Source organism: Fukomys damarensis, unplaced genomic scaffold (assembly GCF_012274545.1).
Source record: "Fukomys damarensis isolate Sample0158 unplaced genomic scaffold, DMR_v1.0_HiC HiC_scaffold_14, whole genome shotgun sequence".
NCBI lineage: Eukaryota > Metazoa > Chordata > Mammalia > Rodentia > Bathyergidae > Fukomys > Fukomys damarensis.
In genome coordinates this window covers 31,670,806-31,696,788 of record NW_022900926.1, presented here as the reverse complement: position 1 = coordinate 31,696,788, position 25,983 = coordinate 31,670,806, and the positions used below count along the sequence as shown (strand labels likewise).

The 25,983-nt window shown below is 39.8% G+C and overlaps 1 protein-coding gene and 1 pseudogene across 1 annotated transcript in view; both read left to right on the top strand.

Moving 5' to 3' along the window:
• Positions 1 to 25,983, top strand: part of Esr1 (estrogen receptor 1) — a 277,400-nt gene that overhangs the window by 14,063 nt on the left and 237,354 nt on the right. The window contains exon 3 of the mRNA XM_033763164.1: positions 19,762 to 19,952. Coding sequence (XP_033619055.1) covers positions 19,762 to 19,952 — 191 coding nt within the window. The remainder of the gene's footprint in view (positions 1 to 19,761; positions 19,953 to 25,983) is intronic.
• LOC117286032 lies at positions 3,155 to 4,679 on the top strand (annotated as a pseudogene).

The window sequence follows — 25,983 nt, the reverse complement described above, 5'->3', positions numbered from 1 at the left end:
ATATATATATATCTTGTACAACAGCTTACAGTACAGCAGCTCCTTGGAGACAGGTGATGCTATGCACAGGAATATTAAGTCAGTGACAGTTTTTTATCATTGAGTTTATTGGTCCATTTTAGGTATACAGTACAGTTACACTCATCATTGGGATCTTGTACGTTTACATGACAGGTCTTGGTTCTCATTATTTCCCCTTACCCCATCCTCCCTTCACCCCCTCCATTCTCCCCTGTTTACAAAGATTTTATTTCCATTTTTGGTGAGTGACGATTTTTTAAAAGTTAATGTCTCTTCTTGGAAGATAGACACATTAATCTTCTTAACATCTAGGCTAAAACTGCCTAATGGGGATACCTGAAGGCCAGCATTAGGAAGTGGAGAGCAAACAAGAAAGATGAATTAAAGCCTCATGTCACATGCTCCTTACTAGTGAGAGAACTCTTTGGTGACTTAGCTATGAAAATTGCAAGGTATGTTGGTCTTTTTTAACTTGCAGGTGATTTTAGTAAACAAGTAAACATTAATTTAATGTGCAATCCCTTTGGACCAGGAGTCTTCATTCAGCATTTCCTCATTCTGTTCCAAACATTTTTTTGTCTTTTGATGAGAAAAGTATGGTTAAGCACGTGATCATCAACTTTTTTTATTGTCCTGAACTCAAATCTGTAATTACTGCTGGACTCAAGCATTGCTGTTGCCTTCCTTATATTTAGGGCTATTTAGGGCTATTTTGGCTATCAGATAAAATATATGCAGCCCATGTAATTTGAAATTTCAGATTATCATAATTTTTTAGTTATTTCTCATGTGATATTGTAGTAAAAAAATTGTGGTTTGTCTGAAGTTGCAATTTTATTGGATATCTTGCAGTTTGCTTGGTTAAATCAGGAGCCCTGCCCATGTGGCCTCACTGTTTACTCTGTTTAGTTTGGAAGCCTGGAGGCTATCTTTTGTTACATCACCTGCTAATGAATACACAAGCGTCCACCCATCCCTCCCTATCAAGGAAGGAAGCATTTGATGTAGAATTTGAACACTAGTCCTTGCCATTATTATTGATTGTGAGGACAGGTTTACATTAAACATGGATTTAGTTGTCCAGATAATTGTGATTTTTGGATCATCATAAATTTTGACAATTATAAAAATATATAATTAAAATATGAAGGAAGCATTACAGTGCATGAGGAGAAAATCAAAGAGTAAGGGTCAGGTAGAAACAGTCTTGCCTCTGGAGGGTAGTAAGTATTATAGAAATAACATCACATGAGGAATGTAAACATTATGTATTGCAGACATTTCCAAGAAAAAAAAGACAGGGATCAGAGATGGATGGAGGGGGGAGGGAAGGGAAAGAGGATGAAAAAGAGAATTCAGATGTGTTATGTGCATGTACCAATTCCCCACAAAAGAATGTAAACATTGAGCACTACAAACACGTAGTAATAAAACAAAGAAATAACACCTTTTTTGGTTGTCTTGGGGGAAATGTTCTTATTTGTGTGGCATTATTGGATCTCAGTAATTAATTGTGTGGAACAAATAAGTCTTTGGAATGCATTTTAAAACATGTAAGATCTAGAAACACATGTTGGAGAGCTGTGCCCTTCCTCCTTCACCCGGTTTGCTGCCCTTCGGGCTGTCTGGCTGCGTACATAGCAGGAGGACTGAGTTTAGCTGTGTTGGCTTGGGAGGTAACTTGTTGCGTAGGGTGGTGCTGGGGAATCTCCCCTGCATAGTTATGTTTGTAAAGAAATTGAGGCCATAGTGTTAAAAGGAAAGTAAGGACCTTCTCCAGGAGTCACCTGAATATAGGCCAGGTAACTGTAGTTGTGCAACTTTCTGGGCAGAGATGGTCCTCTGAAATTGTTTTGAGGAAAATATAGAGAAAGGGATGTGAGAAGTTTCAGATCCCTAAAATATTTCTTTTTATTTAGTCCCGAGCCAAGGATGTTAAAGAACTCCCATAGCCACATTCCAAGGCAGGGCTGAGAGCCAGAGTTAGTGGAGAGCAGAATCATGTCCGTCCTCTTGGGTTCAAGGGCTTAGGAAGCTAAAATTGCTTTAACTCCTGGCAGCTGAGGCAGTTTGTTGACAGCTGAGTGATTTGTCCCAACTGAGTGTGAGTCAGGTTGGTGCAGGCACTCAGGATGGGAAGGTGATGAATTAAAAGTTGGTTAGCTGGGTTTTTTTCTTGCTTCACAACAAATTTATACCTTGAAGAACTATAGCGGAAGAATCAAGAAGTCTATTCTGAAGATAAATATAAATAGTTATAAATACCATTTATTAAAAATAATAAAGATATTTCATGCTCATTTTCCTCCAAGCAAAGGCAAGTTTTATCAGAAGCAGAGCTTGAGAATCTGTGACATTATCCTCAGAGATTTCTGGTTTCTGATTCAACTATCTTGACAAAACCATCTGAGAATACTGGCTAGGAATGAGAGGAAGCTCTTCAGATGCAAAAATGGGAGTGAGCCTGTCTGTGCCTGGCCACCTCCAACACTGGTGCTTCCTGAGAGGAGGCAACTGCAGCTGCTTGTTATTTAGGCTCCGGAAAACGCAGATACATTAGATTTATGGACTTTCTGAGTTTGCCATTGGGTCCTTGTTCTCATTCCCTGTAAAAAGTAATTGAAGTCCTTATTTGGCAGTCTGGTTTACAGTGACCTGTGTAGCCCGTCTGACATGTGCTTACCTCACTGCACTGATGGTGTAAATCCCCTGCTAACTTCAGTGGATGGCTGGCTCTGCTCATTCATGCACTCAGCAAGTATTTATTGACCTCCTACTCTATGGCAGGCACTGCTCTAGGCACTGGGAATAGATCACTTATCAAAGCAGACAAACCAGTAAAGGTTGCATTGCCAAGACTTTGTCATTGAAAAGAAGATGTTTCAGCAAAGTGAAACGGGAGGGAACAGCACTGTGTAGAGAGCCCAGTGATGGGCACTGGAGACTGAGGCACGGTAGTGGAAAGGCCCCAGGTGGGAGTCCATCTGGTGTGTTGAGCGGAGCGGCCAATTTGGCTGGATTGGAGTAAGAAGGTGGAGTTGGCCTTTCCTCCTAGTGAGATGGAGATTCACTAGCGCACTGCGAAGAGAGAAATGACTTGATCTGACTGTGTGCTGTCACAAAGTTTACAGCGATGGAAGGTATAATTATCAACAATTATGTTTCAGTTTTAAACACTTCTGTATATGATTCTAGTGAATGAGGGTTATTTTTAAAAACACAACTACAATATCATTACATTTAAAAAAAATAAAGAAATTATTGAAGGCATGACGTTTGAGGATACCTAGCCCTCTACTTTATTTATACATCAAATGGCCAGAGATATGAATTCCAGGATGCCTGTGTTCTACTGAGTGAAAAGAAAATTTCTAGCATCCAGTCCATTGTACCTGATTTTGAAATTGCCAACACTCACCAAAAGCCCGTGGTCATAATTGCTGAGGACACTGACAGAGAAGCTCTAAACACCCGGGTTTTGAACAGGCCAAGGTTAGTCTTGAGGTTGTTGTAGTCAAAGCTCCAGGGTTTGGTGACAATAGGAAGAACCAGCTGAAAGACATGGCTATTGCTACCAATGATGCAGTGTTTGGAGAAGAGGAGTTGACCCTAAATATCAGAGATGTTTAGCTTTTTGACTTAGGAAAAGGTAGAGAAATCAAGATGATGCCATGCTTTTGAAAGGAAAAAGTGACAAAGCACGCACTGAAAAATGTATTCAAGAAATCACTGAGCAATTAGAAATCACAGTTAGTGAATATGTAAAGCAGAAACTGAGTGACTGACTGGTGAGGCTTTCAGGTGGAGTAGCTGTGCTGAAGGTTGGTGGAACAAGTGTTTTCGAGGTGAAGAAGAAAGATGGAGTCAGATGCTCTCCATGCTATGAGGGCAGCCGTGGAAGAAGGCATTGTGTTGGAGGGCTGTGCCCTGCTTCAGAGCATTTCTGCCCTGGGCTCCTTAACACTGATGAAGATAAAATGGTATAGAAATTATTAAAAGAACACTCAAATTTCCTGTGATGACTGTTGCTAAGAACACAGGCACGGAAGGAACTTTCAAAGTTGGGAAAATCATGCAGAATGCCTCCAAAGTTGGTTATGACCCTATGCTTGGAGACTTATGAATATGGTAGGAATCACTGGTCCAACGAAAGTTGTAAGAACTGCTTTACTGGATGCTGTGGGGGTGTCCTCTCTGTTAGCAGCTGAAGAAGTCATGGTCACAGAAGTCCCCAAGGAGGAGAAGGACCCTGTGACGGGTGCCATGGGTGGGATAGGTGGCAGGATGGACCGTGGGATGTTCTAACCCTAGAATAGTGCTTGGTCCTCGCTGATGAACTGTGACAGAAAGCTTCGTATGGAGTCCTTACCAGGAGCTTCAGAGAAGTCGGATGAAGGCAATGAGGAAAAGGCGGCTTCAATAAGAGGATCACATACCCATCACTGGTATGTAACTGCTTTCAGTTACAATGTGGAATGGATTACCACTGTCATTGTCCATGCCTACAGATAATTTACTTTGTACTCTTGAATACAAAAGCATTTGTATATTCCTGAAACATCTCCAGAGCCCCATACCAGTGTACTGCTCTGCTGCAGTCAGGGTTCTAGTGCTTGCCGTCACAGATGAGAAGTTCACGAGTGGCCTTTCTGTAGAGTAAGAAGAGCTCTGTAGAAAGTGGAGAAAAATCCAATTGTGTGACAACCTTTGTGTAATGAAAATCTGTTTAAAGTTAAAACATGAATACTACTTCTTTAAATATCAAGAATTTGAATTGATGCATATTTTAAAGATTGAGCTGCTGAGATTTCTTGACAGGTTTCATGTAGCATGGGAGAGGGAAATCAAGGATCTGAGTCATTAAAATCCCTTTCAGAGTGGTTCATTTATCGATATATATATTTCTTTATACATGCCTTTCTTCTTCCTTCCTTCCTTCCTTCCTTCCTTCCTTCCTTCCTTCCTTCCTTCCTTCCTTCCTTCCTTCCTTCCTTCCTTTTGTACCAGAGATCAAACTCAGGACCTTGTGCTTCTTAGGCAGGTATGGTGCCACTGAGCTAAATCCCTGGTCCTTTAAAAAAATTTTTTTTTGAGACAGGGTCTTTCTGTGTAGCCCAGGCTGGCCTCAAACTCATCACTCCTCCTGCCTCAGCTTCCTGAGTGCTGGTATTACAGATGCATGCCACCACGCTGGACACACACACACGCACACACAGCAACAAACACTAATTTTACACTTCTTAAATTTCTTCTCAGAAACACTATCCAATGCCATCATGTCTCTAGATAGAAAACATGCTGTTACTACAATTTTCAAATGAGGAAAATGGCACAGAATTACTTACATGTTAAGTAACTTGTTTTAAAGCTCCTCAGAGGTAGTGATGGTGTGTGTCTGTAATTCCAGAATTCTCGGAGGCTGAGGCAGGAGGATAATAAACTTGAGTCCATCTTGGGCATCTGAGAGTCTTAGTGAGACCCTATCTCAAAAAAATGTTAAAGATAGGTTGGGGATGTAGCTCAGTAAACATGCTCTGGGTTAAGTCCCTAATTCTGCCAAAACAAAAAATCAAACCAAACCAAAACAAAGCCCACTCAGAAAACTCTGGTAAACTGTGAATGACTTATCCAAACATGAACTCTTCTGTGCTATGTTACCTTTTTTTGCCTATGGGAAATTTGGGCAGGCAGTTGGAGACTTGTCAGGACTGATTTACTAGCCTCTTGAGATATTTATAATTATTTAAAGGAGTATCCCAGAACTAGTTCTATATAATTAAAAAGTATTCAGTTTAAATAAATTTAAATGATTTAATGGCTGCCTCCTCTGTGAGATGCCATAGTCCCACAGGCATAGAACTTGTGTCACTGTGAGCTGCAAAGCAGCAAGGAAGAGGCCAGGAAGTTATGGGTATGAGGTAGAGAGGCAGCAGGAAGGGCTGAAAAAGGCTGTGCTCGGCAGGAAGCCTCATGAGCCACACCACAGCAGTTTGGGGAAGGACATGTAGTTGGTTGCTGGATTGCAAAGGACTGGGAAGGAGGGTGAAGTAGCTATAGGGTAGGAAACTGGGAAAACTGCTATGCTCCAGAGAGCACTTTGTATACGTTATCCAGTGTAAAAGAGGAGCAAAAGTGGGTGTAGACTTCAGAACCCTGAGCAAGTTATGGAATCACTGCCTTTAAAGGGATATCGTACACACTGACCCCGTCTTCTTGAGCCATGTGGTCTGCGTAGTGGCCAGCTCTATGCATATCCCGATGTGGGTTCCCAGCCTCTCCAGATGCCCATTGCTGAATGTCCTGGCTGTGCCCCAGAGTACTCCACTATGTTTTCTTGGAAGGAAGCAAGACTGTTTTTCTTTGTTACATCATCAGCCAAAGAATAGTTGCCCTTTGAACTTGCTGTCACTGGAGTGGATCAGAAAGTCAAAGAACCTTGAAGATAGAGTTTTAGCTTCCACATCTAAGAAAGCCCTCAACGGTTGCCCAGGGTATCTGACTGCTAGAGAGATTGGGCCTTGCTGAGTTGGTAAAGTTTCTCTGTGCGGAAGAAACTTTGCTTACTTTATGCCATATCCAAACTGTCTCCTATTTCAGAATCATTCATTTGCTTTTTATTCTTTTCCAGCCATGGGATCTAATCTGGGCAACACCATAACTGACTTTGTCTTTCAGCTCTTTTTCCTTTGATTTGAATTCCTACCTCCAATCACTGCTGACCGGCCTCAGTGACCCAAAAATGTGTCAAATGTACAAAAGTGTTTTCTCCTTTTTCTTTGTTTCTCCATTTTTCTTCTTCCCCTCTATTTTCCTTTTTTTTTTTTTTCTGTTTCTCTTACTTTCTATTAGAGAAGTGACTTTGATTTTCATGGGAATGTCAGTTTCACAGGAACTCAGTGCCTCAACTGACAGCTGCCTGTGCTCTGATGGATGTGTGTTTTCACTCACTGGTCCTGGGAGCACTGAGAACGTGTAACAGTGGTGCTCTCACCTCCTCCTGACTTGTCCTTTATGCATTCTGTTACTCTTAGGAAAGAGTTCTGAGAAATGGGCTGTCCTCTCCTGGAATCCACTGGAGAAATTCTCGCTAGCTACAGATGTTATTGTTGGTCAAAGCCATGGGATAGAATCGTGGTCATGCCACTGTAGTGCCAGAAAGGAATCTAGGAAGCACAGCTGTAAGTTCACATTATACAGATGAAGCAACTGAGGAGGTCCAGAAAGGTTTGGCAATTTGCTTCAGCCATGCCGCTTTTTGTCTAGAACTCAAGAGTTGTGACTCAGCCTAGAACTTTTTCACCATAGCACCCTCCCCTCCTTACTTTACCCTGAAGTTTATCACATTTGCGATAATGTCATCCCTAAAAACCTACAGCTTCCCAAATAATTTTTGTAGGCAATAATTTCCATTTGAGATTCTGGACATGTTTGCATGGAATTTTTTATGTGATGACATACTGGTCTTAGCTCCTGGATATGATCATAAATGAAATGATTTATAGATCACATTCAGAAGCAGGCCAGAGGCCAATGCTTAAATTGGGTTGTTTTTGGTCCTTGATGTTCTGTTTAAATGTTAGTGGGTCTAGAACTCTAATCTATTGTTTTTTTTCCCCTAAGGGCCTAAGTCTTCCTTCTTGAGTCATCTACTTCCCAAAGCCTTATTCCCTCTCTTTTGTGCCCCCCTTCACTCCCCTTGTCTTCCCTCTTCTTTTTATAGCCATCTTCCTCTTAGTATAAACTCTGGCTAGTCATAGGCAGCTGCCCCTTTAATGGTGTGGAATAAATGAATGGATTTTAAAATAATTCTGCATGCAAGTACATTTATTTTCTCCTAATATAGTGTCATATTTTCTGTGGAAATTAGACTGGAAATCAGATTAAAAAAAAAAAGAAGGTGTGGAGTCAAACCATAACCTTCTTGCTCTCTTGACTTCCTATTTCTGTGTCACCCACTTGCCTTGCCTCTTGCTTCTGTGGGCTCCTAGACCCCGTCATTCATTAGCACTTACAACATATTGGTGTGAGCAGAGAAAGAAAGGTGATGAAACTCACATTGGGTCATTCGGTTACACATTAGTAACTGAGAAAAGATACAAAGATATTGACTAAATGGGTTTTCAGGGAACTATATGCCAGGATATTCATGCTTCCCATTAGTGTGAAAAATCAACCCTTGCTTGTATTTTGGAGTGAAGACATTTTTCTTAAGTGAGTGGGAAAACCTCTTGACATTTTACAGAGAGCATTACATTTTGAATGGTGAATGCTAATGTTCTTTGTGCATAAAGAATTTCAGAACTCTTGTATATGAGCATTAATGACACATTTTGTATTTGTTGGTGAGTTAAAGTAGGTATTTTCTGCCATTGCATTTGTAAGAAATTTTCAAACTTTCATCAAGCTATTCTCCTGTAGGACTGTTAGCTCCGCTAACTCCGTTTTCATGGAACTCGACAAAGATCTCGAGCTTTGGCCTAGAAATAAAATTAACATTTTCCCTCAAAAAAAAAAAAAAAGAACCTTATTGGCGTTGTAATAGATAATTGTAGGCAATATCTAGTAAGTTTAAGAATGAGATCTGTGGCAGTGATTTTGTTCTCAGATGTGAAATGCTTTGCCCTTGACTTGTGATACCTCTGGGCGGGACTCCCCAGGACTTTGTCTGGGCGGACCCTGGGCTATGCACTCAGACTGCCGGGGCCCCTGACTGTAGAGTTCTCTGATTATATAGCTGTCCAGTTGCTGAGATTACCTCATTTCTGAAACAACTGGAGTTCGACTAGTGCTGCTCAGAATAGTTGTAAGAGTTATGTGAATGAACACATGTGTACATCAATGTAGAGCGAATATTCACTTTCATACCAGACCAGCTCTTTTGTTCTTGTCAGACCAAGAGTCAGGTGGGTTTCGCAGAAGTCCAGGAAGTGGTCTGAACCTGGAGCAGAAGCTGGAGTCCTAGCGAGGGAATTTCATGGAGCTGTCTCCAATTGTTTTTATTACTAGACATTTAATTCTTTTTGGTAAAAGTTTTCTTCTGCCTCTTGTAGGGAAGAGCATTTTCTCCATCTGTTTATTAAATTAAAAACACAGTAAATAAAAGATATGAATTAAGCTCATTAAATGGCTAATGTGAGGCAAGAGATAGATAAATATTAATTTTTAGATCAACAGTGTAAAGGTACTGATTTCCAAATGGTTGAAAGGATCTATTTTGCCATACAGAGAGTAATTTACAACTTTTTTTGCTTTGGAACAGGACTACCACATGGTTTAGGGATTAGTCTTGAGCAGGCACAGGGCTCATTTACCTTGAACTTTTCTAAAGATGTGATTCAGTATTTTTCTTTCCAGATTCTACCAGTTTAGATTCTACCAGATAGAGTCCGTTCTTGTCTGTTCATTTAAAGAACATTCATCTGCTTCCATGAAAAATAGAAATTTTATCAAAATCTAAATGAATAAAAAATTACATAGAGATTAAATTCTCCCGAAGTATGTACTGGTCATAGGCACACAAAACCTCTAGCTTACTCCTGTCCATACCAATATTTAAAGCCGAGAGGTACACAAGGAGCCACTTCTGATTGATTTATATGTTGGTACCTGAATAAGCATTGATAATTGCTTTCTCATCACCTTGGTACATCACCCTGTTACAGCAACAGCCTCAGCCATGCCTTTTGCAAGTTGTTCTTTGTTGAATAATTTGTTTAGCAAGTATTTATTGGTTACTTTCTATGAATAAAGAAATACAGGTGATACAAATTGGAGTAATATAAATATTTAAGATATATTATCCATACTCACACAAAGCTTGCAGCCTATTTGGGAAGGAGACATACGATCTGACATTTGGAATTTTACTCGTTCCACAACCATCTATGAATTCCTGCTTTGTCAGTATTGTGTTGGAAATTGGGAAACAACTGTGGCAATGGCAGGATCTTCTTCCTGGAGACTCACACTGACCATGTGGTTCTCTGATAATGATCTAGGCTCCAGAACAGTTATATATGTGACACTCTGGTGGCTTGGCTTATTTCTGTTGAGAAAGTCAGTGGCTGGTGCTACCTGAGAAGGATGCTTTTCGCCTGTTGGCTAAGATAGGAAACTGGATGGAGTCCAGAGATGAACTCATGCCTTAGTTACTTTTCTCATTGCTGAGACAAAATAATCAACACCCACAAGTTAAAGGAGGGAAGGATTATTTTAGTACACAGCCTGTAGAGGTTTGAGTCCGTAGTCTGCTGGTTCCAGGACAGGATGGCACGGCAGAGGAGAAACAGCCCATTGCAAAGCAGGCAGCATGGCTGCCTTCCCTTTTTCTCTTTAGATTCCATCCAGGCTACAAGCCTACTGATTGATGTCCTCATACTCAGGGGCTTCCATTACCTACACCCTTAATCCCAGTATCACACCCTTAATCCACATTCACAAACCCTAATCCAGCCACCTTCAATACTCCCTACCAATAACTGCATGAGGCTTTGGGGGGATATCTAGCTACAATCCATAATAGCTAGCTTGGCCAGAAGACACATGTCTTGTGTCATATGCAACTAGGCCCCATGAGAGAGGTAGGGCTGGAGATGGAGATAGCAACCGGGTTATAATGAAGATCCTGTGTGTATTCTGTGGGCCCAGTGAGTTTTAGTTTGGTCTTTGGGAAGATGTGTATGGACTTCAGGAGGACTGTGAACATCCATTTTATGATTATAAACAAAATCTGTATATCTGTAAATAATTGTACTCACTGGGTGCCAACAAAGAGGTAAAGGTGGCTTAGGTTAGTTAATGAGGACACAGGATAGATTTTTGAATGACAGAACCCTCACCCTTCCTTCAGTGTGCAAGATAAATAATTTCATTGTGGGTTTAACTTCTTCCTTTCCTATCTTTATTGCTTTAATTTCTTTCTCTTGTCTAATTGCTGTGGCTAATGTTTCCAGAACTATATTGAAGAGAAGTGGCGACAGTGGGCATCCTTGTCTTGTTCCTGATTTTAACATGAAGGTTTTCAGTTTTTGGCCATTCAATATGATGTTGGCTGATGGTTTTTCATAAATAGCCTTTATTAAATTGAGGTATAGACCATCTATTCCAATTTTTTGCAGGGTTTTTATCATGAATGGGTGTTGAATTTTATCAAATGCTTTTTCTGCATCTATTGAGAGGATCATATGGTTTTTGTCCTTGACTTTGTTAATATAATGTATTACATTCACTGACTTTCGTATGTTGAACCACCCTTGCATCTCTGGAATAAATCCGACTTGGTCATGATGGATGATCTTCTTAATAATCCTCTGTATTCTGGTTGCTAGTACCTTATTAAGGATTTTTGCATCTATATTCATTAAGGAGATTGGTCTGTAGTTCTCCTTTTTGGTTGTATCTTTCTCTGGTTTGGGAATCAGAGTGATACTTGCTTCCAGGAATGAATTTGGAAGTATAGCTTCTCTTTCAATTTCATTGAAAAGTTTGAAGAGTAATGGTAGTAGTTCTTCTCTAAATGCCTTGTAAAATTCAGCAGTGAATCCATCAGGGCCTGGGCTTTTCTTTGTTGGTAAGTTTTTAATTACATTTTCAATTTCACTGATTGTGATTGGGGTGTTTAAAATGTTTTTATCTTCTTCGTTCAACTTTGGTAATTCATAAGTATCTAGAAATCTGTCCATTTCTTCTGTGTTTTCCATTTTATTAGAGTACAGGTTCTCAAAGTAGGTGTTCATGATCCTCTGGATTTCTTTTGGATCTGTTGTGACTTCGCCTTTTTCATTCCTAATTGCATGGATCTGAGCCTTTTCTTTCCTTTTTTTGATAAGATTAGCTAAGGGTTTGTCAATTTTATTTATTCTTTCAAAAAACCAGCTCTTTGTTTCATTTATTTTTTGTATCGTTTTCTTAATTTCAATTGCATTGATTTCTGCTCGGATCTTTATAATTTCCTCTCTTGTACCTCAAAGAGCTTGGACTGGAGGTTCCATTTGACCCAGCCATCCCTCTGTTGGGTATCTTTCCAAGAGAACTAAAAGAATCATATCACAGAGAAGTATGTGCACCCATGTTTATAGCGGCACAGTTTGTAATAGCTAAATCTTGGAAACAACCTATTTGCCCATCCGTTGGAAACTGGATAAAGAAGGTGTGGTTTTTCTATAAAATGGAATATTACTCAGCCATAAAGAGCGAGAGAATAGATTCATTCATAGGAAAATGGATACATATTGAAGATATACTCCTAAGTGAAATAAATAAGTCCCACATGTGTAAATACCAAATAGTTTCCCTGGTGTGAATATTCTGCAACAATGCATAAGATTCTAATAAGATTACTGACATTTAGAAATGGGAGGAAAGGAGCTAAAGGTGTAGGGAAGGTGTGATACGTAGGGGAAGAACAAAAAGGGAAAAGAAAAAAATGTGAGAGAATGAAAAGATGAAAATAAAGTGTTTGTAGATGGGGAGGGGAGGAGGGGGTGAAGGGAGGGCAGAGGTAAGGGGAAAAAAATGAGAATCAAGACTTGCCATGTAAAGGTACATGATCCCAACAATGAATGTAACTGTACTGTATCCCTAAATGTACCAATAAACTCAATAAAAAAAAAATTTCATTGTGGGGTGTGGCAGGGTGTGGTGGGTGTGGAGTTGGGGAGTCTGGGGAGGAAACTCACCTTGTACTACATTCATTCAGATGGCAAATAGTTATTAGTCACTTACCTCTGTGTCACAGGCCCCAGGATAAACTGGTGGACCATGGCAAGTAAGGATGACAGTCTCAGGTATGGCGGATGGGATAAGACACACAATTAAGCAGAATGCAACAAAGTATGGGTCTATTGCACCAGTCAAGTATTCATTCAACGAATCTTTCTATGCTAGGTTCTTTCCAAGTTGCTGGGGGAGTGACGCTTACATTTCAGGGGGAAGACAGGCAATGAAGTCAACACATTCAGATCTGGTTGGCTGTGAGGTGGTGGTAAGTGCCACAAAGAAAAAAATAAAAGATTGTAAGAACGTAGACGGTAAGAGGGAGCCACATTTAGGACGGTCAGGAAGCGGTTCTGGAAAGGGATGTGAACCAGCGTGGAGTGAGAAGCAGGCCACAGAAGAGGGTGAGATGGGGGAGCACGTGGCGTGATCGTCCAGCAGTGACAGTAACACCTGGAACTGGGCCTGCAAGGGCAGAGTGCGATGAGTGGCAGGCAGGGGACAAGCTGCACCGGGCCTTCCAGGCTCCCTGAGGACTTTGGCTTCTCTTCCTGGAGCGATGGGAGCCTGCCAAGAGTTTTGAGCGGAGTGCAAGACTTCTGCTGCTGAGGCTGACTCTGGGTTTATATAAACTAGACTGATGAGTCAGCAAGTGCCCTGGAGGGAAGTAAGTGCGAGTGGGACTGGAGGATGAGGAGGAGTTATTCAGGGGTGAGGAAGGGTGCTCCAGGCAGAAGGAGCAGCAGGCTTGAGTGTGCCGACAGCTTGTGTGGCTCAAATGGCAAGCAGGAATAGAAGGGGGCTTTTGGGAAGATTCAGCCTTTAGTTTTGCTGACATTAAGCTGGAGGTTTCTTTGGTTTGCTCAAGGAATAGTGTGCAGAGAGAGTACTTAGGTGGGTCTGAAGTCGGAGGGGGTGTGAGATTCAGTTGGGTGTGGCTGCACCCGTGGTTGAGATCCTCTGAAGACCAAGCGTCAACTGAGCATGGCAGAGGGCTAAGGACAGACTCTGAGGAACACTGACACTCAGAAGCCTGATGGAGAAAAAAAAAATAGGACAAAGGGAACTGAGGAGGAGTAGTCACCAGTGGCTGAAGTCTCTGTCTAACTAGGTGCAGTGAAACCTGGTGGGGACAGTCAGTTTTGTAAGAATTTGTGGTGGCACCTAGATGAGCTGTAGTACACAGGGCGAACCTTAGGGTGGTATGAAACCAGAGCTTAGCTTTTCAGGAGGGATGAGACACATATGTGTGCAGGAAGCTGTGAGTATGAATGGGTGGATTTCCCAGAAATGAAACTGACAGCATTTTGCTTAGCGAAGTACAAAAAGACTGATGTTGGTTGGTGTAGAAAATGCAAGAGTTTAGGCTAAATTCTGTATGTTGATTTTTAAAAAACTTGCATTTCCCTTGTTTATAACTCCCCTAAGCATATAGGCATAAATTTGAGAGTTTTTTCATGTGTATTTTCTAGACAAGGTAGGTTTCAAATTTTCATTATTTTCAAACTGGTCCGTGACTCCCCAAAAGTGATCATCCAGGGCCGGGGATTTAGCTCAGTGGTTCAGTGGCCTGCCTTGCAAGCACAAGGACCCGAGTTCAATCCCCGGTACCAAAAAACAAACAAACAAAAAAACAAAAGTGATCATCCATAAATGTATGCAGTGAGATGTTATTCAAAGGTGGATGTTGTATTTGATGGCATTCTTTGGGCACTGTCTGACAGGATGAGTTTGAGGAAAAGATAGGCAATTAATTCTAATGTAATGATTATTGTGTTCTTGGAGTTTTCTGTTTACTAGGGGAGTGGACAGTTATCAGTCATCACCCAAACATGAGTGGAAATGTGGTAATGCCATGTAGAAAAGGTACAGAGAATTTTGAGGACACACAGCCTTGTGGAAAGATTTGGCGAGGGAGCACAGTATTGTGATATTATCTCACTAGCACTTAGTTAAGCCACATTTCTAGGGAATGGACATCTGTTGATTCTTTTAATTTAGGTTTTGAAATCATTTCCTCTAGAAATCAAGGCTTTCAAAATTAAAAAAAAATGCTTGGTCAGGAGAACGATGCTTTTGGAGAGCTGGTGCCATTATTTATCATTGGAAAACAACAGTATTTGATTATACTAAGCTTCAGACTTTTAATTTTGATGAATAAAAATCTGCTTAGCCAATACTTTTTAATATTATGCCCTATTTTTACTTGGTTCAAGACATTTCATTCTTTGGACCCAATATGAATGCCTTCAGAGACATCAACTAATTATGTAATATCAGTGGGGTATCCATGTGGCAATATTTAGTAATCAATTGACAATAAAAATGCAACTGAATTGGGTTTTGAGCTCCCATAGATGGGTGGTGTTGTTACCTTCTTCCATGCCTCTGGCTATACTTTTCCTGTCACTATTTTGTTCCTTAGTCATGTGTGTGCTTCACGGCGGAAATGTGTTAAGTCACTGATGGAAACAGGCTTTTGCTACCCTTCCAAGCTTCTTTCCTATTTATTTCCAGCACCTTGAAAGGTGTTTATAAGACTGAAAAACGTTTAATCTCATAGTATGAATCTTGTTAATCCAGTCAGCTTATTAACTGAGTCTTATGAGAAATTGGGCAAGATGAGAAACTATAACAAGTTTTATGATAATTCAGTGAGAAACAGGGCTTTTACAAAGAAGGATGTATTTTTGCTATTTTGCTAGACAATTAATCCTCTACTTATAATAAAGGGCTTGGGCTCGGTTTGGAAATGTGAAGATTCCTGTCAAGAAGGAAGAACTGAAAGATATTTTGGACATGAAAATAATAATTGGTCTTGGTCGTATGCAAAAAAGAAAACCAAAAGGCCTCCAAGGCAAAGAGAGCTAGGAAAAATTGAGATTGACTTAAGCATGGTAAAGGCACTTCCTACCAAGGAGGTGTGAGGCTACCAGTGCCAAGGCTGGGAGGAGGTGAGCCTGGCCCTGTGACTAGATAATCCCAGCTTGGTGCCTACCTCACCCTTACGGTGAGGTCTGAACTCAGTCCTGGAACCCTCCCCTTTCTGCTCCCTTCCACTGCAAATGATTAGGCCAAGTCCTGCATTCTGAGGCCACAACTCTGTCTAGGGGCACTGTGTCCATTCAGCTTGGTCCGATGGACACTTAGGATAACCTGAGAGCTACTGCAAGTTGCATGGAACCTGGAAACCCATGGGAAGATATCCTTGCCCTTTAGCCTGATGGGATAGCTATTCTTTATATGGACATTTTGAGAGTCTTTATAGAGTAGGGCATATACACTTGGATTTCCAATTGGCTAAAAAGTTGCTTTATGGACAGCCCTTGGTGGAGGGCTCCAGAGGGGGTCCCTGAGAGCAGAATGTGGTGTAAACATTCTGGGCTACCTTGGGCTCCTGACTGCTGGCTGTCAACAGTCCTGTCGCATTGCCTTTAGTGGAAGAATTGAGAATTGCAGGTCACTGGAGTTTCTGCAAGCCTTTGTTGGATGTTGTTGGGTCTGTCTTCAGGAACACTCTGATCCTTCATTTTTCTGCTCTCATTATTCTGGGCATTCCACTGACGATGTGTGGAGGGACAATGTCTTTAACGGTTACAGCCTGCTGTCTAGTTACTGCCTTGAACTTCAGGTCCACCAAGGCCTGCAACACTGGCTGCATCATACCCCTTTTCCCAACCATATCAACCTCACACCCTCCCTAGTTATTCCTTATAGTGGCCTGGGGTATAAATACAGCTTCCTTCATCTCATTTCTGTTGTGGAAACCACATCCATTTCTTACATTGAACCATTTGGCTCCTCCTAAATTTTGATTGCCACAAACTTCTTATCTCTGCCTGAAAGTGTCCCTATGATGTGCAGGCACCTCTACCTCTACTCCTGTAAGTGTCTGTGGGACCAGCCTTGTGGCAAGGTGCGGCTAGGCTGCTGCTCTCGGTTGTGGTGATGGTGACTAATAGGGGTGTAACAGTAACTCGGTCGGTGGTGCTAGTGGGCTGCTCAGGGCTCTCTGGGGTCTGCTCTGCATGGCCACTGCTGATCAAACTCCACATATGGCTTTTACCTGCCTCAAAATGGAGCTGCTAAGAGCCTGCCTTTGAAGAAGCCTTACCAATGACAACAACAGTCAATTAACATATTCTGTATGTTATGTGTGTTATAAATGGTGAAAAAGTTTCGTGAATCATTGAGAATTCCCTTTTTACTGTGATGCGCATTTCACTGGAGGGACAAACTGCTCTTGAGAGTTTTAGGTAGCTACTCCTAAAGCTTCTGCTCAATTACAACAGGTGGTGGCTGCGATGTGAGTGCAGCAGTGCAGAATCTACTATGGTTTTATGCAATATGATTTGTTGCCACATCTTCATCTTAGGGCACATCTCTCTTTACTACATATGGTGCCATGTGTGGTCTGTACATTTTAAACTGTAGTAGATTCCTGTATATCTTAAGGGTATAAGTGCGGTTACATATATATTATGCATTCATGATATGCCTATTTTTTTGATATTTCTAAGGTCACACGTGCAGATTATGTGGAGGTTACATGTGGGGATTAAGGTTCATGTGGAAGATTGCTCAAATTGTCTTATATCCCCTCCCCAAATCTACAAACAAGTGGATCTCTGTGCAGCTCAAAACCTGGTTGTATATATTATTCTGTAGAGATGGTGGGGAGGCTATTTATTACCTTGGAACTATTGCCCTTGCACACTTTTTAGACACTCATTCATTTATCCAGCAGAAATATATTGAGTGCGTCTGGTGCTTGGTGTTAGGTGCTGGGTGCTGAGCTAGCTAGTGGGGCTTTAATAACATTTTTAAGACTTTGACTCTGTCCATTTCATACTTGCTAACTATCTACTCTAACCCCACAGTCGCTGAGCTTCTATGGTTAAATATTCATGGCTACTTGCTATTGACTTGAATCATGCAAAAGACATTAGTAAACAGACAGTAGAAAGATCTGAAGTTTGTGTGTGTGTGTGTGTGTGTGTGTGTGTGCTCCATACCATGGTAATGAAATGGAAAGAAATGAGTAACACAATATGAACTAGAACTGCAAGTGGCCAGCTAGTGCTCTCTAAGGATCACTAAAAAAGAAAGAAATCCTATTTGTGGCTGCCAACCTCAGAGCTAAGTTATTTAGAATGGAAAAAGTTGGCAAATTTAGACGTGCTCAACCCAAGGAGCCGATATTTTGTTACTTTTATGGCAAATGTAGTTTGAGAAACGCCACGACAAAATTGTATACAATATTGATGAGTGAGAAGAGCAGAGAAAGGTTATAAAATCCAAGCTAAAAGCAAAGCTAGGGCTGTGAGGAGTGGACAAGTGAGAATCAGCGTGCTCTGGTTATCTGAGTGGGCAAGGGAGGCAGGAGGCAGGAACCTCCTTAACCCATACACCCCAGAGCTCTGTCTGCAGTTTCCTTTATTTCCTCTGAGTTTCGTTTGTTGTGAAAATCGCATGAGAACCTCCATCCCATCTGCCCTTCCCATATCTTTCAACCTCTCTCCCCCCATCATGTTTGAACACTTTCTCTATCCATTTCAATATATTCTTGAGTGCCAACTATAAACCAGGCACTGTGCTAGGCTCAAACCACATACTCCATTTCCCTTCTACCACCTTCATTTTTTTGCGCGTGCCCAGGAAATCCTGCAGCAATGTAACCTACCTGGTCAAAAGTGAGATCCAAAGTTATTGTCACTTCCTTCTTACTGCTTTTCTTCCGGTCATCCTCAGAGCATCTCCACTGAGGTTGTTCCTTGTGTGTACGTCTTTAATTCCAGCTGCTCCAGACTCCTTCTGACTTTATTCTTTTATTCGCTTCTCTGTGTCCTCAACCATTTCCTTTGTATTGGTCCATTCCCTTCAGTCTACATGAGGCTTTTGCAGGCCTGTTCTATTCTAAAAACAAACAAACAAACAAACAAACAAAACCAACCCTTGTCTTATTTTTTTCATGTACCACTCTTTCTCTTTCCTTTACCATTTCCTTCTAGACTCTCTATTCGCTGCCATCTCTTCACATCCAGCCACTCTTCCACCCAGGGATTCAGTTTATAGCTCTACCCTTCCCTGCAACTCATTTGCTCAGTATCTTCTTGTTCAAATCCAAAATTTATTTTATCAGTTCTTGTTTTATTGGGCTTCTCTTTTCCACTTGCCATTACTGACCTCTTCTCTCTTTAATGCTTTCTTAAAAGTTTGTACGCGTCTGTTTTCTTGCTTCTCTTAGAACCAAACTTTCTTTCTGTTCTTTTTCAATTTAATTTTGGGGATATATTTCTTCCATGAAATCTTTATTTATTTACTTGTTTATTTTGGTTCTAGGGATCGAACTCAGCCCCTTGTGCTTGTGAGGCCGGCAGCAGAACAACTGTGTTAAATTCCCAGCCCTATCATTCCATAGGTTCTTAAAGAGGCCTATTTAATATTGAATAATAGCATCCTCAAATTATACAGTCAAGTTATAAAGATCTAGAGTTACTTGGTAACAGTAATGGAAAATATATGAATTAATTTTCAACGTATATTCTACACTGTTCATCAGGTCCTCTGAATTCCAGATATTTCAGCTGTTTTATGCTTTGTCTGTATTTCGTAACGTCCTTTTGTAGGGTCTAGGATTGGAATGAATAGTGGCTGATAATGGTTCTGAACTAACTGTGAATCCTTGAGAAAATGAATGAAGAAGTCTATTAGAATCCAACTAATTACATTTTGTTATTTTTCTGGTTAGTACATGCCGGGGTAGCCAGCCTGTTTGCTAAGCAAGTTTGCGATAAACGATTTCCCCTCAAGGTTAGCATAATAGGCAAACACCTTTCGCTGTAACAGAAGGCAAGAGGTACTGAAAGATTGGCTTACATTATGATTCATTATTTCAAAATGTCAGAATAAAGTGGGTTGGCTTCATCTCCCAAACTTATTCTTTAGAAGGAAGTGCATGTTTTGATTTTACAATGCTAATGGACTCACTGTTATTTATTTATTTTTCTCTACTCTCTTTTCCAGGCCGAATTCAGGTAATCGACGCCAGAGTGGCCGAGAGAGATTGGCCAGTAGCAGTGACAAGGGAAGCATAGCCCTGGAATCTGCCAAGGAGACCCGCTACTGCGCAGTGTGCAATGACTATGCCTCTGGCTACCATTATGGCGTGTGGTCCTGTGAGGGCTGTAAGGCCTTCTTCAAGAGAAGTATTCAAGGTAGTAATATGTTGAAAACAACTTATTGTATTTTGGCCCTAAGAGCACAAGTAACGGAGGAAGGAGAATGTGATTAGACATTTATGTAAAACAGTAACACCTGGTAGGTCCACTGGTGTCCTTGGTAGAGACGTGGAGAAGAGAGAATCTCAGGAGGAGTTGGCAGATGCCAGGGCAGCTGTGGCTGAGTCATTCTGCTTCCTCCTTTTGGCACGATCCAGACAGTCTTGGGCCAACTCTCATGGAGGAAGATTTCGGTAGCTGGGCTTCTGAGGTAAAAAAAAATCTGTTGTCTCTGCCCTGACTGGGGGATGGCAGGGGACATTCATATCCTACTGGCAACTCTGCTTATACGATATGGCATGATATCGATTGTGCATAATTCTTTCTCTGTCTTGGCCTTGTTCTGATCTTTGCTCCAGACCAATTCTAATTCAGCTTGTTCTTTCCCTCTCCCCCATCTCTTTCTTGTCTCAGTGGATGACATGACCTTTTGCTAACATAAGCAGATGCAATGTCTGGTGGCTTATAATAAGGGAGGTATCCTCTGTACCAAGGAGTTATTAAGTATACCACGGTAACAATTTGTTCTCCTGTCTACTGAATCCTTTTGTTGTATGGAGTTTATCCATTGTAGCTTTTCTGATATTCGCCAGCTACATTTTATTTTCACTCCAGGAATTTCTATGTTGTTGCATTATATAGGGCATACCCTCAGAAAACATCAGTCAATTTTGATGAAATGTCTGTGTTAACGATCCTTTGTATGAAAGGAGCAGAGGTCTGATAGCAGATTAAGTTTACCGAATTTACTTTTTGTCTTAATGATAGGTCTTTTTTTCTGTTTCTATTTTTTTTTTTTTTTTTTTTACTTTTTCAGCTTAAGCGAAGCTTGCTATATAAATACTAAGAACACTTCTGATGGGAGTTTTAATGTGATTCCCTCTACAGAAATCTAGACTTGAAGTCATTTGTTGAAAACAATAGTCTGCTAAATTACTAGACACTGACTGAAGGAGTGATTCTCAGGAACTTTCTGCTGTGGCTCTTCACTACCTTGATAAGGAGTTAAAACTTGGGGCATGGGGATTTAGCTTAGTTGTTCCACCACCTGCACTGCAAGCCCAAGGGCCTGAGTTCAATTCTCAATACCAAACAAACAAACAAACCAACAAAACAAACCCCCAAAACTTGGAGGATGGTCTGCACTACTTATTTTTCCTTCCATTGTCAGTGGATTTTTAAAAAGCTGTTCATATTTTAGTAGAGTAGCTCGTAAGGTCAATGTAGTCCATTTTAAAGCATTTTCTTTGACACATTGCTTTCCACATCTTTTAGAACTCTGCTGCAAGACTTGAACATTTTTTATTGGTATTTTTATAAAAATTAGCAGTATTCTCTGAGTTAGTCTATGGGGAAGACTATTAATTTTTGTTATCTTAATTCAGAAAAATGAAAGTTATGTCTCAGTTTAGATTAATATAAGCTCTTAAAAGTCTTCTGGCAAACATCTTAATTTGTGGTTTTACTGTTGATTTTATATAATCTAAAATACCTTTATTTTCACCAAGCATTTAATCTAATAGGAAATAGAATCTATTACAGTTATGATTAGTGGATAAGTTTAACTGTACTCTTGGATGAATCACTTATCTGAGGCTGAGTTCCCTCATCAATAAAAGTGATTTAGAGAAGTTATCATTAAAGTTTTTCCACAAAGGGCCCAATAATAACTATTTTAGTTTTTTTTGGGCCATACAATCTCTGCTGCATCTGCTCAACTCTTAGTGTTATAGCCTGAAAAAAGCCATAGGCAAGTGCAAATAAATAAGAGTAGTTGTGTGCCAATAAAACTTTATTTATAAAAGTACGGACCTCAGCAGAAGTGGCCCATGAGCCATAATTTGCTGATTGTTGATTTAATTTTTATTTGATCATATGTAACCTAAGTACCATTATTTATGGAAAGAAAATAGGTGGTTTTTTAAATGTAAAGCTTTGATCATTCATGTTTTATTGAGAACTTACTCTGTACCAGTCTAGATGTACTGAGAGAAATTGAAAAATGTGTAAGACGCAATTCACAATCCAACAAAATTTAGAATTTATTTGGCATGTTCATTTGGGCAAAAAAGATAGTTGTTTTCATCATAACTCCCTGTGTGATAAAGATAAGTAAAATAAGGATGAATATAAGAGAAGAAAAATACTGAATAAAAAAGGAGAATATTCACTATAAGGGAAGAAAATGGTGTGGGGTACAGTCTTAAAAATATTGGTATTGAAAGTAAGAATGACTGCCTTCCCCAAAATAATAGCAGTATTGTCAGTATTTTATTGGTGTGGCATTATTTCAAGCTCAGATATTTTTTAAAATTCTGCTTATGTACTGAAAGTTAAAAATATGTCTCTTATCTCCACCTTGTAAATGCAAACTAAATAGTAGGACTTTATTAAAATTTTCCCATATAAAATGCAAGTTATACTTGGTTTGAGAAATATCTTGGATATTATAATATGGTCATCTCAAGATTTCTTAAAGGGGATGATTATTGAGTCCAAAGTTATGGAAAAGGCCTGAAAGCAAGACAGAGTTACTAACTTTAGAGCTAGAGAGGGGCTCTTAAATAATTAAATTAATTAATTTATTCATTCATTAATTGAATATTTCCATTATTATTATTATTATTATTATTAATTATTATTATTTTTTTGGTACCATGGATCGAACTCAGGTTCTTGAGCTTGGAAAACACTCAGCTAAATCCCCGGCCCTCCACTGTTATTAAGTAAAGCACTGATACAATGTTAGGAAAAGACTAGTTCCCACTCTCATTGAGCATACAATCAGAGGGAGAAGTGGAAAAATAAACCAGCAATTGAATTAAAGTGTATCAAAGTGGATGTGAATGTAGGGTTTTACAGGAATCTAAACTTCACTCATTTCCAGAGAGGGATGAGCAAGGCTTTCATAAAAGCTTTCCCTGTTAAAATCAACCCTGAAGGATGAATCAAGTGAGCAAGATGAAGGAAAGAATGAGTGTTTAGTCATATGAATGAACATATCTGTGAAGACCAGGAGGGGAGATACAGTGTGGGAGTTCTGTGACTACAAATTAACCAAATTAATTTACTTTTAGATTAAGCAAAGATGTTCTTGGCCTATTCACTTTAATATTAGACTATGTAAAAGCAAAGCAAATGATCCCCATGTTATTTTAATGGCACAATTTGTTTGTGCTTATGTAAGGGAGCGTAGCAGAGCACACTTAAGGGTTTCTAGTCCTGTTTTATCATCAGAATCTTGATAACTCAGAACTAAAACGTTTGACAAACTTCTGTAGCTCTTTTAAATCATGCTGCCCCTCGCACACATTGAAGGACAGTGAAGGGGCCAACACGTAGGTGGAAAGTTCTGAAGGTGCTGCAGCTCTCACTGTGCTTCTTGTTACTTAAGAGGAGAGCTAGAAATGAGTATACATCAGATTATTCTCATGCTCTGAGTGTTTTGGTTGAAGAGGTAAAGTGTTTGACTTGAAAGCACACAAATTTTCATCTACTACTTAGTGCACAAACTTGATGACTTAGGAGACTGAGTAATGACCTCCAGTGGATTTTTTTTTTTTTTTTTTTTTTTTAGCAAAGTCAAGGGTGCTATTTAGGTCAGAGGGATGCAATTGAATATTCTATAAATTTATTAATATCGAAGGCATAGAATTATGCTTTCAGGTATGTTTTAGAAAGAGACTAAGGAATAAGTTATGCAAACAGAAGAGGTTGCAATTTCAGCAGCCAGGTATAATTTTTGAGTTCTAGTCCAAGGAAAAGGTTGCTACTGAACTCATTTTACCCCCCTCCACCTAGTGCTGGAGATTGAACCCAGGGCCTTGCACGTGACAAATAAGTGATCTAGCACTAAGCTATACTCCCAGCCCAGCTTGTTATGATTTCAGAAGATTGTGCCTAATCTTATCTATATGCTTCTAGCTACACTACCTCTTCATATTCTATATGCAGAGGTTGCTCAACATTTGTGCAGATAGACATGGCCAACACTGATATTGGCTCAAAGTTTAGCTGACTCTGGGAGGACATTGTGGAGTCTGTAGGGGGTTTTAGGTCTGACAAGGATAACTGAGAGCATGATCCATCCAGGCCTTAGAAAAGTGGAGCCTGAAAATAGTCCAGCACCCTGGATAGCTCCAGCAATAGTTGCTGAGGGTAAGCAGAGATTTATTTCTAAAGAAGGCTTGGCCCATTTACCTGGCTCTTACTACTTTGTGGAGCTTTGTTCAAAGAGAATTCCGTCATTTTGGAATTGGAAACTCACTGTTGTTCACTCATGATGGATTTGTTTTTGCATTTAGTTTCACACTGATGTATGCACCGATATCTGGAAAGAGTCAGAAGTGAAGGCTGCTCTTTCAACACATGACTGTTTTATCTCTGTGGTTTTCTCAGAGATGTAACAACATATGCACATAAAAATATTAAGTCTCTATTCTTCATGTGTCCACACTGTCCACGTTTTCCCTTCTATAGTCCAGTCTTCATGCAACAGCAGGATAGATCTTCTATGTAGTTAATTAAATTATATGATCTTGAGCTTAAAACTCTTAATGCACTTGGAGTAAAACCTCTTTTCTATGTCTTAAAATATTATACATTTATCTCTTCTGCTTTCTTCTCACCTATTTACCACACTATATATGTGTGTGTGTGTGTGTGTGTGTGTGTGTGTGTGTGTGTGTGTGTAGTTAGACTATATGTTATGTACATATAATATTATATATCTTATAGGCTGATTATATTTCTTGGCTATTCTGAGTAATGCTAAGTCATGATAGTGCAGATGTTTCTTTGATATATTGATTTTATTTCCTTTCCATATATAGCCAGTAATAGGATTGCTGGATCATGTGGTAGTTATGTTTTTAATTCTTCTGAGGAATCCCCCTACTGTTTTCCATAATGGTTCTACATATGTTCCTTGTTTAATGACCTACTTGTTAAATGACTTATCAGACTTAGGACAAAGGCACATAGTTAGGATTTAAAACCTGTCCTTTTGTTTTGTACAGTTCTGTACATCTTGTTAATAGACTTTCAATGTCTTTTTCTGGGGGGTACAATAATCCTTGTTTGTACAGTACTTTGATTTTTGCTGATTGTACGGTACTGTAGTTTTATGTTCTGTTATACATTACATTACAGTACTGCCTGTAAAGAGTTATATAAATAAAGCTAAGTCATCAAGTTGGAGTTTCCTTTGACCATTTCTTTGTGCTGAACATATGTAATATACATATGATATACAAATCTTCATTTAGTGACCAATTCATTTATCAACCTACTTGCAGGAATGTGACTGGTCATTAAACAAACGTCTGTACTACCTTGCATCCTGACCAACAGTGTATAAAAGTTTCCTTTGTCTACATTTCAGGGGCACTTCTCTTTTGGCTCTTTTTTCCCCTGGTACTGGGAATGAACTCAGAACCTTGTGCTTGCCAGGCAGGCACAGCACCGCTGAGCTAAACACCCAGCCCCTCCTTTGACTTTTTTTTTTATTAATTTTATTGAGTTTATTGGTACATTTTAGGGATACAGTACAGTTACATTCATTGTTGGGATCTTGTACCTCTACATGACAAGTCTTGATTCTCATTTTTTCCCCTTACCTCTGCCCTCCCTTCACCCCCTCCTCCCCTCCCCATCTACAAACACTTTATTTTCGTCTTTTCATTCTCTCACATTTTTTTCTTTTCCCTTTTTGTTCTTCCCCTACCCATCACAACTTCCCTACACCTTTAGCTCCTTTCTTCCCATTTCTAAATGTCAGTAATCTTATTAGAATCTTATGCATTGTTGCAGATTATTCACACCAGGGAAACTATTTGGTATTTACACATGTGTGACTTATTTATTTCACTTAGGAGTATATCTTCAATATGTATCCATTTTCCTATGAATGAATCTATTTTCTCATTCTTTATGGCTGAGTAGTATTCCATTTTATAGAAAAACCACA